The sequence below is a fragment of the Vicia villosa genome, linkage group LG1, assembly GCF_029867415.1.
Source record: "Vicia villosa cultivar HV-30 ecotype Madison, WI linkage group LG1, Vvil1.0, whole genome shotgun sequence".
In the NCBI taxonomy this organism is placed as follows: domain Eukaryota; kingdom Viridiplantae; phylum Streptophyta; class Magnoliopsida; order Fabales; family Fabaceae; genus Vicia; species Vicia villosa.
In genome coordinates this window covers 75,046,419-75,063,487 of record NC_081180.1, presented here as the reverse complement: position 1 = coordinate 75,063,487, position 17,069 = coordinate 75,046,419, and the positions used below count along the sequence as shown (strand labels likewise).

The 17,069-nt window shown below is 33.5% G+C and overlaps 1 protein-coding gene across 1 annotated transcript; it reads right to left on the bottom strand.

Moving 5' to 3' along the window:
- Positions 1-5,827: 5,827 nt before the first annotated feature.
- On the bottom strand, positions 5,828-16,604 carry LOC131646122 (uncharacterized). The gene is made up of 3 exons (XM_058916267.1): positions 16,354-16,604; positions 7,254-7,545; positions 5,828-6,484 (listed from the first exon to the last, which is right to left on the bottom strand). The coding sequence occupies exons 1-3, from the start codon at positions 16,602-16,604 to the stop codon at positions 5,828-5,830; spliced, it is 1,200 nt and encodes a 399-aa protein (XP_058772250.1).
- Positions 16,605-17,069: the final 465 nt, after the last annotated feature.

Here is a 17,069-nt window from a genome sequence, read left to right as displayed (position 1 = left end):
GAAACTCTTGGGTCTAAACATTTTAAAGAACTCATTGTCTTTTTTATTCAATTATCTAAAAACAAAGGAAATTTTCATTAACTCAAACATTTGATTCAATTCAAGAAAAAACAAGATTTGAATCAAAGTGAGTAGTATGCCAAAAATCAGTTTTCACACATGCAATGCAATGCAATGTCCTTCCAAATAAATGAAAATAAGCTAGATTTTGTTAAAATGTCAGCAAACAGATTTTTCATATCTACATATTCAAAAGTCACATCCTTTTTTAAAGGTGATCTCTAATGAAGCGACGTTAATTTCCATATGCTTAATGCATGAATGTAATATATGCTTCCGAATTAGATTAATTGCATTGGTGTTATCCCACATAATAGAAAAATATGATCCAATTTTAAACCAAAGTTAAGGAGTTGTTGTTTAACTAAATAATTTGTACACAACAACTAGGGGTGCTCGCGGTGCGGTTTGGGCGGTTTTGACGAAAAAAATCATTCGAACCGCAAGAGAAAAAATAGTGCGGTTTGGTTTGGTTCGGTTCGGTTGGCTTTTAAAAAAAATTCGAACCAAACCAAACCAAACCAAACTAATGCGGTTTGGTTCGGTTCGGTTGGTTCGGTTTTTTACAAATATTTTATTGAGCCATACATACACATATAGATGATAACATAATTTTGTATTTATACATTCATACACTATCAAATAACAACAAAACTCGTCATATTTTGACAACAATTTTCCATTTAATATGTAAAAATTAAATTAGACAAAAGTGGAATATTAAACATAAAATAATAGCATAAAACAATATAAAAATTATTATAACGAAACAAAAAAATAGAAGAGACGAAAGATTAGTGAAAGTGAAAAAGAAAAAATGTGTTGAGAGATTAGAGAAGAAGATATGCGATAAAAACGAAACTGAAATACGGAACATTTACATAAAAATGAGAAGGTGAAAAAGATGTATGTGGCAAAGAAGGTGCGATATTGTTATTAGAGATTTTAGAAGATCGGGACTGAAATTATATGTGTAAGGATGAGAAAATTGTTCGTAATCATAATGCTAATGAAGTATTATCCTCACCCTTCAATCTTTTTTCTTCAGAAATAATTTTAGTAGCAACTTCTTCAAAACTCAGAGTTTTCTTCTCATATATTAAAACAGGTTTAATATGCTCATAGAATGATGGAAGAGACCATATGAGTCTCATAGCTTCATCTTCATCATCAATCTTGACTCCAATAGTTTCTAATTCAGAAACAGTACCATTTAGAACACTTAGATGATCAGATACTTTTATATTTTCATCCATACGCAAGCTATGAAACTTGTTCCTTAAATAATAAATTGTGTGATATGTTATTTTCTTGATGTAACCCTTCAAGTTTCTCCCAAAGCTCTTTGGCTCACGGCGTACCAAGAACTTTCGCAAGAATATTCTCAGTCAAAGACATCTGAATTTTACTCGAAGCTCTCAAATCTAGTTCCTCCCACTTCTCGTTGGAAATGTTGGAAATGTTTCATTTCAATGTCTTGTGTAATCCTAATTGTATCAAAACATCTTTGACTTGAATTTTCCATAAGGTAAAATTGATTCTTCCTTCAAATTTCTCTAAGTCAATCTTCACTACACTTGAAAAACTTGACATTGAAACCAAAACCTTTCTTGCAGCAAACTAAATTTTTTCCAACTAACACAGAGTATAAAATTTCTTTTCTTATGTGGAAGATCAAACAAAACTGCAACCACAGAACATACTAAAATTTATACTTCACCAAACCAAGGCTCTTGATACCATTTTTTGGAAAGAAAAAAGAGGAACATGATAACAGTACAAGAGATTAAATTGGAAACTCCGGAATCGGAGAAAAAACCACAATCGTTGTCAGATGACAATCAGAGAATAAGACTATGTGAAAATTGTTACAATACATAGACTACCTCAACCACCCCTAGACCCTAATACACTCGCACTCTTCAAAGCAAATATTTAACTACCTCTCACAACACTCTAAACAAGAGCATAAGAGAAAATATAAAAAGTCAAATATAAGCTTAAAGTGTTTTTGGCTTGTACATCTTGTAGAAAAACTTGAATCCTATATACAGCTTTAGACGCACTCTTCCTTCACAAAATTAAGTGATGTGGAACTTCTAAAAACTTGTATTCTATATATAGTCTTGGACTTCTTCTTTCTTCACAGAACTAATCGATGTGAGACTTTTTCAACCAGGGCCATCCCAAACAATTTGGAGGCCCCGTTCTAATTTTAAAATTTGATCCTAATAAAAATAAATTTTAAAAAATTCATATTTTTTTAATTTTAAGTTATAAATAATATTAAAACATAGATAAAATCACATATATTATTTTATAATATTTTTATTACAAAATTTTAATAAAAAATAAATTAGCCATATAAAAACCTTTAAATATCTCCTTAAAAATACTTGCTAAAATGACATTATTAAAAAAAATTACTAAAACAATTGAAGTACAACGAAGTATATTTAATATGTTTTTATTTAACTTGTTAAAATGACATTATTAAATTTACTAAAAAAATTTAACATGTTTACAAATTATTTAACAGCATGAGAGTGAGTTAGTGTAATGGCAAATTATATTAGTTTACCAGTTAAAGGAATGGGTGTGATCCTTTACCTTTTCACATTTTATGAAATAAAAATTCAAGTTAGAAAATATAAATTAAGAATCGAACACGCACCCTACTGCTCGCTCACAAAATAAGGTCTTGCCACTAGGTCACTCAGCAGTATTTACAAATACTAAAAATGAGTAAATATATAATAATTAATCTTATATTTCTCTCAAGCCCAAACATTAATTTGAGGCCCCTTAATATTGGAGGTCCTGTGCGGTGGCCCATGTTGCACATTCACAGGGCCGGCCCTGGTATATTTTCAACTAATTCAGATGCACCGATATAGTAACATTACAATTTAGATACTTATATTTTTGACTCCAATCCCATCTTTGTTAGAAGCCATTAGCGTTGAAATAGATTTGACATCATTCACGTTCAACTTTTTAAAAGAGTTTCGAGACTTTTTTGTTTGGCTTATAAACATCCCTTTCTCCCCCAATTTGATCAGGTGATCAAATAAATATTTATCATTCTCATTAAAAAAATTAAAATATATAATTTTATTTATTTATTTATTTAATTTTTCTTTCTAACATTCTTCTTCAAAATATTCAAATTTCTTTCTGTCAAGCTCAGAAACGTAGCCTTAGTTCATTAAGTGAGCTAGCTAGATGAAACTATTTGCATTATTATTAGTTAGACACTAGATAATGATGCATGAATAGAATGACGCCTAAAGATGAGGCAATTAGAACGTCTCATTAAGTTACATTATTTCCCAAAGACATGCACATGGAAATGGAAGGATTATTTTATAAGTGGACGGTTTGACAATTTTCTTTTGATATAAAGACAGGCCATGTTAAGCACTTCACTATTAGTCTATTATTAAGTATAAAAAGGGAACAGAAATTGACATAGCATCAGAACGGTTACTTCATCCACTCATATCCCATCTTCATGTTTTTTGTCCTCAATCGTTTTCACTTAAATTTGGAAAAGAGTTAGTTAATGTTTTTCTTCTATAGTGTCAAATGCAGATATCTCGGTTGAAAGTTGTTTCAAATTCTTAAAATTCATTTTTTTTAATTAAAACATTATTTTTATTACAAAAAATAATTAAGTACAAACCGATCCAGCAGTAAAATCCAAAACTCCTAAACAATGCTAAGATTATTCAAATTTACATGTGTATTCAACACCCTATGCATACTACATCTCACAACTATACTTTGAATAATTTTATCTTTCACACTATGATCAAATGTTCTTTTGGAAGAATATTTTGTCATTTTTACCTCTCCATAATTCATAGACAGTTTATGCACCTCCAACCTTTTTTCTTTATTTCCTTTATCAACTAATCTTTCTCCATATTCCAATGAACCGGATTTCTATGAATATCAATCCAGTTCAACACATCTTTCCATATAGTGTTTGGAGTATTACACTCAGAGAAGAAGTGATTTAGAGATTCATCTTGATCACAAAAATTACATTTTGGATGTATAGAAATCTCAAATCTAATAAGTCTATCTTTTGTTGGAAGCTTCTTGTTAAGGGCCATCCACAGAGTGAAGATGAATCTAGGCCGAACCAAATTATGAAGAAGGACTTTGTTCCATTCCACCTTATCTTTGTTACCCCGTAGAACTTATACATTGTTCATGTATTATATCTTCTACCTTGCTCAACATCATTCCAATATGGAAGGTCTCTAACCATATTTCTATTATTCATGATTTTCTTCAAAATCCAAGAGTAGCTTGTGTTCATGATCCAATTCATAACATCTTGATCTATGAGATTGAGATAATAAGCATTGACCCACCTCACCCACAACTTATCAGCCTTGGCTTATAAGCTCCAAAGCATCTTCCTGATAGTGGCTTGGTTCCACTCCTTAAGAGAGTGAAATCATGAAACATGAGCTTTCTTACTTATCTCTTTCGATCCACCCCAAAGGTAGCTTTTCTAAGTTTAAGAGCGCGCAACCTAAGAGAGGGTGAATTAGGTTTGACGAAATTTTCTTTTTTTTAGATGACGGATCTTGTGTTCTTATTTTTCTTGAACTTTTGATGAGCTTTGAAAATTAAAGTGCAGAAAAATAAATGCAGAATGTAAAGAACACAAAGATGTATTCTACTTCCCCTTTACAACAATCACCAACAACTTGATGATCATACCAAACAACAATGGTGAACTAATCAATACAAAGAAAGTATAGAATTTGAGTAATTTGAAGACTTGACTTGAATTCCAAGAATATGACAAATTGATCTTCTCTTTATCTTAATCCGAATCCAAACATATATACTTAAGTGCTCAATATAATATGAAACTCTTTTAAATAAAATGAAAGTTATGCACACAATTTCATTTTTGATGGAAATATGAACACTTGAAAAAGTTGTTTGAATTATGAAAAAATGATGTATGAAAGAGGTTACTGAAAAACTAATGTTTTTTAGGCTTAAATAGTCTTTTGGTCCTGTAAGTTAGTGAGTTTTTTTTATTTTGGTCCTTGTATCTGATTTTTTTTTTGTCTGAGTCCCTATATCTCATATTTTTGTTGGCTTTGGTCCCTGACGTTAAAGTCCCATTAAAAAATGCTGACGTGGCAGCCATTTTATTTTTATTTCCCATTTTATTAAAAAACTCCACATGCAAAAGCTTAAAAATTTTGATTCCAACAAGTGTTGAACACTATCCCTTTGCATTCACATAATACTCCATATCCACTAGATCAAGCTTTCCTTCTAACCATAACATTACAACAACAATATATATTACATATCTGCTTCAGTATTTAATAAATTACTTAATATTTCATACTATATTTCATTTTAATGAGATTTTCTCACCTATTGTAAAGATGTCGTTAATCAAAACCGTGTTGAGTTTGGCTGCTACTCTTGATTTAGAGGTTGAGCAAATGGATGTGAAAACGACTTTCCTTCATGGTGACTTAGAGAAAGAGAGCTATACGAAACAAATCAATGGTTTTCAAGTTAAAGGAAAAGAAGATCATGTGTGTAGATTGAGAAAGAGTCTATATGCAGTGGCAGAGCCTGATAAAAAAAATTGGGATGACCGCTAACGTAAAATAAAGGTTATAAGTAAAATGTAAATAGTATTTTAAATAAAACATTAAAGTTAAAATAAATATAAAGTTAATTACCAAAAAATTAAATTACATGATATAAAAGTACCTTAAAGCAATGCTTTCTGCATTCCGAGTGACTTGAAACCATCAATAATTGACTTAGAACTAATGCTTACACTAATCTCTCTTTCAATATATATTGTCATGTTATATCCAATAAACTTATCATCCATCTTGTTTCTCAACTTAGTCTTAATAATTATCATTGATGAAAAAGATCTCTCAGTTGTGGCCGTAGAAACAGGAAGAGTCAAGATAAGACAAAGTAGTCTATCAATCAAGAAATAAGTTTCAGCCTGTCCAAACGCAACCAAACATGAACATAGTTCTTGAATAGTTGAGAAATTATTCAAGTTTGATGCTTGACGAGTAACAAATAGAAAATGTTGGCGTTGAAATTCTAAATTATTATTCTCTTGATCACTAAAATGCATAGGATAATATTTTTCAACTAAAGAACAAATAGTATAAATGCTAAAAGCTTTATATCCATCCTTAGGAGACAAAGAACAAGAAAGAGTTAACAAATTCATTGCTTGCTCAATAAATCTGCTATTCAACTCTTGTAACTGTTTGTCAAGGGTAGTGAAAAAGATTTCAACTTTAAAGTAATTTTGAATTGTGACTTGATTCTCTTCAAGACGGGAGCGTCCAAATCTTGTTGTTAAATGAACATCATTAAGATCAGGAATCTCAATACCATTCTTTTCACAATAAGATATCACTTTAGTAAACAATAAATTCTAACCATTTTCTCTCAAACCTTGAATAAGATGTTTTGTTGAACGAACCAAGTTCATAGCATTAACTACATCTTGAATTTTTTTGTAAGGCTTGACAAAGCATATCTGTTATTCGCAAGGTTTCTTTCAGCAAGTGCAAAATAAATATAAAATCAAATTCCTTCAAGTAATTGTAACAACTATCTGCATCCCTACGTGTAGCATAACTTCCTCTATCTTTTGCAAAAAAAATTTAAAAGTGAACAAGTTGCTTCATGCATGTTTATCAAGCTAGAAATGGAATTATAATGTGATCCCTAACGAGTATCTCTAACTCGTTTCAATGTACCAACTTGATTTGCACCTTTACCAGTTACAATCTCCTCAATATTTAACCAATAAGCAATTTCTTCTAATTTGGCAGCTTGTAACTCATCATGGCGTTTTGTAGAAAAAAAATATCATTCACAATAAAGATCAGCTTCTCTTGATGATGTAACTAATGCAAGTTGCAATCGATGAGCAAAATAATAAACATAGTATGCATAAGGACAATCCTTCATAAATAGTGCTTTTAAACCATTTCATTCTCCTCTTATATTGCTAGCACCATCATACCCTTGGCCATGAATGTTAGAAAAATCAAGGTTATGTCGAGAAAGTATATCACATATTTCTTCCTTAAGAGTTAAAAATGTGGTGTCTTTAACATGTGCCACATCAAAAAAAATCTCTCTTGTACTAAACCAACTTTATTAACAAATCTTAATACAAGAGCCATTTGTTCCTTTTTTGACTCATCACGAGCTTCATGAACAACGATACAAAATTTGGAGTCACCAATTTTCTCACGAATACTCTTTTTCACCCTACTAGAAAGAATTTTCAAGAGCTCTTTTTGAATTTGATGTGAAGTACACTTGCAATTTTGTGGAGCATTTTCCAACACAACTTTTGCAATTTCATCATTGTAGGATGCTAATATTTTCAATAACTCAAGAAAGTTTCCTTGATTTCTTGATTTTCTAGTTTCATCGTGACCCCTAAAAGCACAAGCTTGTAGTGTTAACCAACTGTTTACCCAGAAAAATGGTAAACAATCGCTACTTTCCTTTTTAAAGGTTACTCTTGCGGAATCAACTAGAATATTCCAGACCAAAGTGCTAATTTATGATTTGTTGTAGACTATTGACTAATGAATGATAGAAAAATGGAAAGTAAGTGATTTTTGAATGCAATAAACGCAGGACAAAACCCAATTAAATGCAATAAAGACAAACAGACTTAATGTAGAGAAAAAAAAAAAGAACAAATGAAAAGACTTTAACTGAAATAAATGCAAAGTAAAAGGTGATGAAGCGTAGTAAAAGGAAATAGAATGACATTAATGGAAAGGATATAAATGATTGCATTAAAAGTAAATTGGTGCACAAACATACATTTTCAGATTGCACTCGTTTCTCATTTTCAGTGTAGAGATTGAGTTTATCATAAAGTGTAAAATTGTGGACCTCTAAGATGATTCTATTCTTCTGCTTAAATAGGCATTTCAAAATAACTGTTTCTGACGGTTGCTTAACCCCTTGACGACACGTGTACTACCATGCATAAGATATTAATCAGAACTTCTCCACGTGTCTCAAAATATAAAACCACCAACAACTGTCACTTTTCTTCCCGCCCTTAGACTTCGACTAGCCTTAGAAGCCAGACTTTGACACTTGCATCTTCTAAGAGTAAACGTGCTGCAACTTGCTTTGACGGAGCGTTATTAGACTCTGCGTCGAACCTTCTTCGACCAAGCTCTCTTTCGTCTCTTCCCACCCTTTCTAAATATAGGGAAGTTGAAATCTTTGGTAACACCAACAAACAGTGTTAATTAAAGTCTTGAGACGTAATCGATTATTCATTCTTTGACTTTAACTTTGCATAACAATTCTAATATGACTATCTTAATTCAAATGGCTTTGACAAGCTTTTATTGCATTGTTGTGTGGTGATCAAGGATCCTTCCCTATGTGATGAGCAAGTTTCTTCCAATTTCTAAAACCCATAGAAATAAAGACATGTGATTTGGGACGTCCACTTAGTTTTTCTCTAAAAAGGTAACATGGTAAGCAATACGCTGCATCTTCGAATGGTGAAAATATTCTAACCATGAGGGAAATATGCTAAACCAAGTATGTTGAAACCTTCTTGGATGACCCTCGTTACCAGACAAAGGATAGCTTCTAAATGAATTTGATATGGACCCCATTTTAGATAAGCTTTTCGTAATGCATCCACTTTATTTGGTGGATATTGCCAAATCGGAGGACGCTTTCCAGGATCGCATTCCAAAGAATTTTCAAAACCATGATGCTTTTCAATTGTTGGATTCTCAAGAACTGTTTCAGATTCGAATGTCGGGATTATAATTTCTTCATCTCTCTCTTCTCTTTCAATTTCACATGCTTTCCTTTTGAAAAAAGAATCAATTGTCCTATTATTCATCTTTACTTTTCCTATAATATCATGTCATATCCAAAAATCAATTTAGAGAACATAGAAATTAATAGAGAAAAAAATTATAAACTTAATTCATCAACGTTAATCAGTTTAGAAAGATTAAAAATGTTTTATCATAGCTTCATTATAAACTTAATTCATAAGCTTTAATTAATCAACTTTAATCCCGTTTTCAAATGCGCGTAACTTCATTATTAGAAAATGAGCTGCGACGATGATTAAAAATAACAATGAAAATACATATACAAATAGTGATATGAAATTTGGAATATATTCACATGTTTGAAATAGCCATTTATTTTGAATTTGGTAATAACTTGAAAAAATCCAAAAAAAAAAAATCAATTCCAAAAATCTAAGAATTAAATAGAATAGAATAGAATAATACTATCAATTTTTTTATCAGTTCAGCACATAGTATTAGTATCAACACTAATCATATAACACATCAAGGAAGAAGAACCCTAAAAATCACAAAAACACAATCAAGCAATCACTTTAATTTGTTACTTTTTATCAAAGAAGAATTAATGAAACTTTTCACCTGTTAGATGCTAATCACTTTAATTTGTTCTGATTCTGGTGCCGGTAGCAAACACATATGAAAAAGAAAGGAAAGGCAGAAGCTTTTTTCCTTCTCTTTATTTTAACCTAACTATGAATGAGAAGGAAAAGATAAAAAATAAATTTAATTTAAAATAAAGGTATTTTTGTAATTTTGAATATATGAATTAAAAAATTGAGGGGTGGTCGTGGCCTTCCCATGCTCCCTCCCCCGGTTCCGCCACTGTCTATATGTGGTAAAAGGACTTTTAAGGTATATATTCACAGTACTACTTCTGCGAGGCTTTGCTTTGGAGGAGATAAGTCTACTCTAGTGGGGTACTTTGACTCAGATATGGCTGGAGAATTGATTCCAGAAAGTCTACTTCAAGCTACATTAAATTTGTAGGGGTTGTGGCTTGGCAGTCAAGATTATAAAAGTGTGTAACATTGTCTACTACAAAGGTTGAGTTCATTGTTATTCCCGGGGCATACAAAGAGTTACTATGGTTGAATAGATTTTTGCAGGAGCTTGTTTTTGTTCAATACAAATATGTGTTATTTGTTGATAGTCAAAGTGCTATTCATTTTGGTAAGAATTCAATTTTTTCATAATAGGTCCAACTACATTGATGCGAGATTTCATTGATACATGATATTTTGGATGCTAAGTTGTTGGATTTAGGTAAAGTTCATACAAAAGATAATGGTTCTGATATGATGACTAAAATGTTACCAAGAGGGAAGATTGAAGTTTATTGTGATATCGTTGGTTTAACGATTTGCTCTATATAGTTATGAGGGGGAGATTTGTTGGGCTTGGGATCCCTTTCTATGTGAAGAAATAAAGGTGGAAAAATGGGCCGCCCGCCCCGCCTTAAGCTCGACAAAAAAGGAGCGGGGTGAACAACTACGCCAAGTGGAAATGGACATAAAAATATAGCCTGCCCCGCCAAGGTGGCGGGATGGCGGGCAACGGACTTGTCCGCCTATTTTTTTTATTTATTTTTTTATTGATTAATAGGTTTATTTTTTACATTTTAATTAAAAAATTTCAATTTTTTATAAAGAATCTTTTAAACAAATTTTACTTAAAAAATATTGCATTTATATTCATAAATAAATGTATAAAATAAAATCATCAAGAATTTGAATTTTTATAATTAACTAAAAAATGGCGGACTTAAGAAGGGATGGGCTAAACAGATAGGCAGGGCAGGCTTTGGCGAGCGGCGGGCTTTGACGAGGCCAGTTTTGGCGGGCGGAAGGCTTTGGCGAGACAGGCTTTGGTGGGCGGCGGACCCAAAATCCCAACCCAACCCGCCTTTTTTTGGCGGGTGTACGGGCCGGCTTTGCGGGTCATGGCCTGTTTTGTCACCCCTATGGAGAAAGGCCCTAATATGATTAGCACATTTGTCTCGCTTATTTAAGTAAAGGGGGTCAATTTAGGGTTGTGAGGGATAGAGAGAAAAGAAGGCTTCAAAAGAGAGAAAATATGAGAGAACCATATTCCCATTTTTCTGCAACCAGTCTCACTAAATCGTTGATTCAAGATTCATAAACTGTTGGATCAAGCTCAAATTTGGAGGCCAGGTTTGCCACGCCTGTATTTACCTTTTGATCATTCGGATCTTCAAAACAAGGTCTGAGCTTAGAGATATCTGCTTCGCGCTGAAGCTGCAGGTTTGAGTAATTTTTCAGCTTCTTGATTCTTATTTATAAGCTAGTTTGTTTGTGATTTGTGGTTGTTGGCATAAGTTTTTCAATCACTTTAATACTCTCTTGTACCCTTACTTAATAATAGTGGAGCTATTTCTTTGATTTTGACAACTCTTAGTTTTTACTCACATATTGAGGGGTTTTCTACGTTAAAATACTGGTGTTCTCTTGTGCCTTTATTTTTTCTATATTAGTTGTTGATCCTCAAGGTTCTTATAATTTGGGGGTATTTTATATCTGCTGCATACAGGTCTATTATTGTATGTTAATTTCCCATCATTACGTACTTAATAAACTAAAAACAACAAACACGAGTTAATTATGTTGTATAATAAGCTTTGATGCAGTTTTAAGATAACACTGATCAACACGAAGAACCGAGCTTAATCCTTGTAACACCCTTCTACCCCACGTATATTTTCGCATATAATTTTGACGAAAAATAAAACAAACAACCGCAAGGGTGTCACATCTTCATAAATAAACTTTACTTAACAAATAGCCCTGCTCCGTAACACGGGTTGCCAAACTTTAAAACATGAATAAGATCTTTAGCATAGTAAACAAAACACTTATAACTTTGCAGTGGATTAAACAATTCAAAGCATCTTCAACAGAAAATAACCATTACCATGAAAGGTAATTCAAGTATTAATGAAAACATCACAATTCATGTTTACAACAATGTGATTATAAAAGTAATGCAAAATCCTTCAAAGACAACAATAATCATCGTTCTCAAACCAATCGATCTCAACCCGGATGTTACATATCAGAGCAAGACCCGTAGACTCAACGGAACTAAAGTAAGCACACTTCAAAGCTACCTCTTAAGATTCTCGCACTATTCTTTATCAACTGCGCGTTACCCACGTGGAGGCAACATTCAAATAGAAATGGTGAGTAAATCACAATCATTATAAAAAGCATAAGTAATAGATATAGTTGACAGGGTATGGAAACAACAACAACACAACATTATCTACCACGTCCACGACATAACAACGGTTACTATTACCCACATAGAATCACTACAAAACAAGGATCACACCAAACACATCACTTTGTGCGCATATTATGCAATGTCACAAATAATGGAATCCAACATCTTCAGACCCATGCATGTGGTACCAATACGTCACTGATGACTTAGTCATCGTTATTCTCCAATGATCCCCACAAATAGGATCGGTTCTCGCTTGGAACCGGAGCATGTCACAATTCTGCACTCAATCCACAAAATAGGATTAAGGCCGTCACTGGACTAGATCGTCCCACAACTCCATCAAATCATCACCCTGCAAAAACCTCACTGGACTACTCGTCCGATAATGCTATGAATGCATGACGCGTAACAATATACAATAGTAAAACGCATCATCATTCATCATACAAATCATACCTCATCACATTCATCTTCACATGCTTCATAACATGCAAATCATCAAAACATCATAAATCACCAGTCAAATAGTCAACTATACATAGTCATTCCAATTCCACAATGGGAAGCATACTTGGTAATATCCATCACAAAAACATCACCACCTTATCACAAAAAAATTCTAGAAACCTACATCCTATGGTCCAGAAACTCAAGTTATGCTCTTCTTAATTTTTTTGCATCTGGTGTCATTCGTCCGGCGAGCCCTCTCCTTTGCCCGGCAAACCATTCCAGTAGCCACCCACCCCTTCGCCCACTTTATTCGTCCGGCGCCTTACTGGCAAACCTCACTCGCCTGGCAAGACCATCGGTTCTCCCGGCGAATCCTTGCGATCATAGAAATTCTGATGCGATTTCCTGCATAAAAACCAGTCCAAATTCTGCGATTTCTCCATCTTGCAGGTCCTAAATGACTAAACTCAGGTTTTCATCATACAAACACAACTCCATGTATTTCACATATAGGCATCATTCTATTACCAATTAACACATCTAAATCCTCTACATCCTTTACACCATCACAATTCATCATCAACCAAAAACCTCAAAACCAAATCCCACAATTATCATTCACTTAAGTCAATTATAATAACTAGGATAGACTCCCCTTACCATAGATTGAAGCTCGTTATCAAAATCCTCTTCGCATTCTACAATGCCTCCAAGTTCTCCCAAGCTTTAGCTCTCTTCTCTTCCACGTTATTCCAACTTTTGCGCGATCGAATGAAAACCTTTTTCCCTCTTTTCTCTTTTTGTTCCACTTATCCTTCATGAAAAGAATATATCTCCCTTATTATTTCTAACACCAATAATATTATATTTATCTAATTAAAATAAGTCCAACTATTATTCTAATTATTTTTAAAACGCTCTTAATTCTTGATAATTCCCCACAACACCTATGCATCAAACTTCACCGAAACATCACATAAATCACCAAAACATCATATAATCATCGTTAATTCATCATATTATCGCAAAGGCTCATATAATCACACCAAACTAATTAAATAAATAATAAAATAATTAATCTAAATTTTTGGGGTGTACAATCCTCGTCTCAATCCTAAAATTAAAAACTCGTAAAATTTCCCAATGAAGACAATCACATCATGAGATTCAGTGAATTATTCCTAAATATGATGGCAAATTTGAAAATTTGGGTATGAGTAAAGTTGTTCATACAAAAGGAATGAGAGGTTTCTTAGAATTAGAGTTTGATTTAACTCATCCTACAAAATCGGCTTGTAAGGTGGGTGGTGTCACTCTACGTAACATTTATTAGACCCTATATTTAACCAATGCAAGACTTGAGTTTCTCCTAATACTCAACATTGTTAGACTATGACAACTTATCTAGAGGGGATGAATAGATACCCCATACCATAATGGCATTTTTAAACTCTTAAGAGAAAATAAAAAACCATTTAGAAAAATAAGTAAGCGTAAGGTTTTCGCCTGGATCAAATTGTAGTCTATACGAACCAGGTTATTGGAAACTCAGATTTGCTATCCTAATGGAATTAAGATAATGTTAAGATATATCAGTACATGATCATTTCAATTCAATCACTCAAAATCAGTCAAGAGGTTTCTTATCTCCACTGAAATTATATAAAGCAAAACATTGCACTTTTATCGAGCACTTGGGGTGCGAGCGAGTTTTCAGAATTTTTCTATTAATTTGTGTTGATACAAAAACCACTTATAATCAATGTGGTTATAAGTAGATCAACACATCACCTTGAACAAAAACAATTGGAGAAAAATTCTTACGAGTCAATCGATTAAACCATGTTATTTGATAAATTGTGTAATGGAACTAAAGCACGTAGAGAGAGAGAGAGACAAGGATTTTTTTAGGAAGTTCCCCACTTTGTCCTTGTGTGTGGGTACGTCTTCCCCCAATTCCATTTTGGAATTGAGATGAATTTCTTACTATTGCAAAAGATCCATTACAAGAGAAATGCTGCAATTCTACACCCATGTGGTTATTGTAGATCCCAAAAAAAATCTCTTTGCTTGATTAGAGTGAAATCAAGCTCCCAACAATCCAATCGATCCATCGTCTCGCGCTACTAGGCTTGCTTGAAACTCCTATTCTTCAAAGTCTTCACTCGATCGAATCCAACTGTAAATTGTTGTTACAAGATTACCAAATTATCCACCATCTCGCGCTACTAGGCTTGCAAGATCCACCTGTTTTTCAAGATCTTCACTCGGTCAAATCTAATTCGCATAACTCTTTCCAAAAACCCTCAAATCTTTACATAATATTGAGGTAAAAATTCTCACGGTTTTTCGAGATGAAACCCCCTTGATTCTCAACCCCAGTCTTAGATTACAACCAACCAAATATGAATATTATCAACCGAGTCTAGATGGCACCCCAAAAAAAGACGATTATGTGTGATTTGTCCGTGTGTATGCATAGGGTCAAGGTTGAATATAAAGAGAAATCAAGTAAATGTTTATGGTTTCATCAATTTGAAATGATGCATGAGAGATGTATTTATAGTGTGAGTGCATTGGAAACAAGAGAAAAATGGAAGATAAAACACAGCTGAAATAATTACCAAAAACATACATGATGTGTCGGTCTGAAACATGGATGTGCCGACAGATTAACCTATATTTAACAGTATGTGCCGACCTGTGTAGATGTATGTGCTGGCCTGAGCAAGTCAGTGGCTACATGCTTCAATATTGATGTGCATGTGCCGACCTGAACATTGTATGTGCCGACGCATGATAAGTAAACTTGTGGTATGTGTCGACCTAAAAGGTGTATGTGTCGGCCTAAATGAAACAGAGGCCACATGATTTAATATTTAGTTCCATGTGTTGGCCTGAAGAACGTATGTGTCGACACATACAATGCATTTTAGTGCAGAATTTGTTTTTCATGGTTCTGGGTCAATTTCAAACTGGTTTTAAATTAATACTAATATTTCTAATGCAAGGGTGCACACATATACTCAGAGACACCATTAAATTTACAAAAAAACTAATTCAATCCTAGTTTTGACATCATGGAAAACATCTACAAACGACAATTGTATTCACATACTCCCCATTTTTGATGATGGCAAAACTCAAGTTTTTGGATGATGTTTTTCGTGACTTCCATGAAGGCTCCCCCTGAATATCTGCATCCATCTTCCCTTGTACTTCTCCCCCTTTGACAACTTAAAAAAGAAACAAAGCACATAATGAGAAGTATCAAAATTTCCACATATACGAATAAATCACATGGAGGCTATTTGCGAAAGTAAGAGCGTAAACATGCATGATTAAGATTAATAAACAGGATGAAACACAATACGACAACACAAACATGCATTAACACTATTTGTTCATACAGGCGCTTGATAAAACAACACAAACAAAATGCACTTCAAAGAGGTAACATTGTTCTTACATAAATAAAGAAAACAAAAATAAAAACATGATATGCATAATGCAATGACAGACACAAGACGATGCATGACACGACTCCAACAACAGTCGAAAAGCCTAAGAGAAATAGGACGCCAAGATCTAAGCACTAAACTCAAACTTCAGTTCACTTATGTCATTCTGGATGGCCAGAATTTGTGCATCCTAAGAATCCAAGTGTTCATGCATACATTTGTACCGCCCATCTTGAATTTCCTGAAAGCTTATGCGCCAGCCCATGTGCTCTTCATAACGCTCATCTTGTTTTGCTTGCATGCTTTGAAGCATTGCCAATTTATCATAATCATTTCCTTGTGATCCCGGGCCATAGCTTTGGTAGCCACTTTCATACTCCCTGTGTTCATAACCTTGTTGAGGCCATGGTCTCCATTCTTGATTCTCATTTGCTTGCTCCCAAACAGCATCTCCTTGTTGTTCAGCATCATCCATGTTTACATCCTCAGGAATTTGTTCCTCATCTTATGGTTCATAACCACTACCCTCAAATGCATCAACATCATCAAAGTTATAGACCTCCTCACCATTCTTTCCAAGACGAAGGTAATATTGTTCCCTTTCCTCATCCAAAAAGTACCCCATTAAAGTTAAGGTACGCTGGGAGAATTCTTGTGCAGTGGTATGAGATTTATATTTTAGATTTGGTACCTCGATGTTGAAGTGATTGAGGATTATGGTAATCATGGACGGATAGCCGAAGGAGTTTCCCTTGGAAGCTTCCGTAATGTTGAACATATGAGAAACAAAATAGTATGGCCAACAAATTTTAATCCTGTTTAGGAGGAGATATACCAGATGAATTTTCATATGATCGACCCTTGAGAATCTGCATTTTTCGAATGCAGCACATGAGACACGATCCAATGTAGAATGCGAGGCAATTGTTTCAAGTGACCG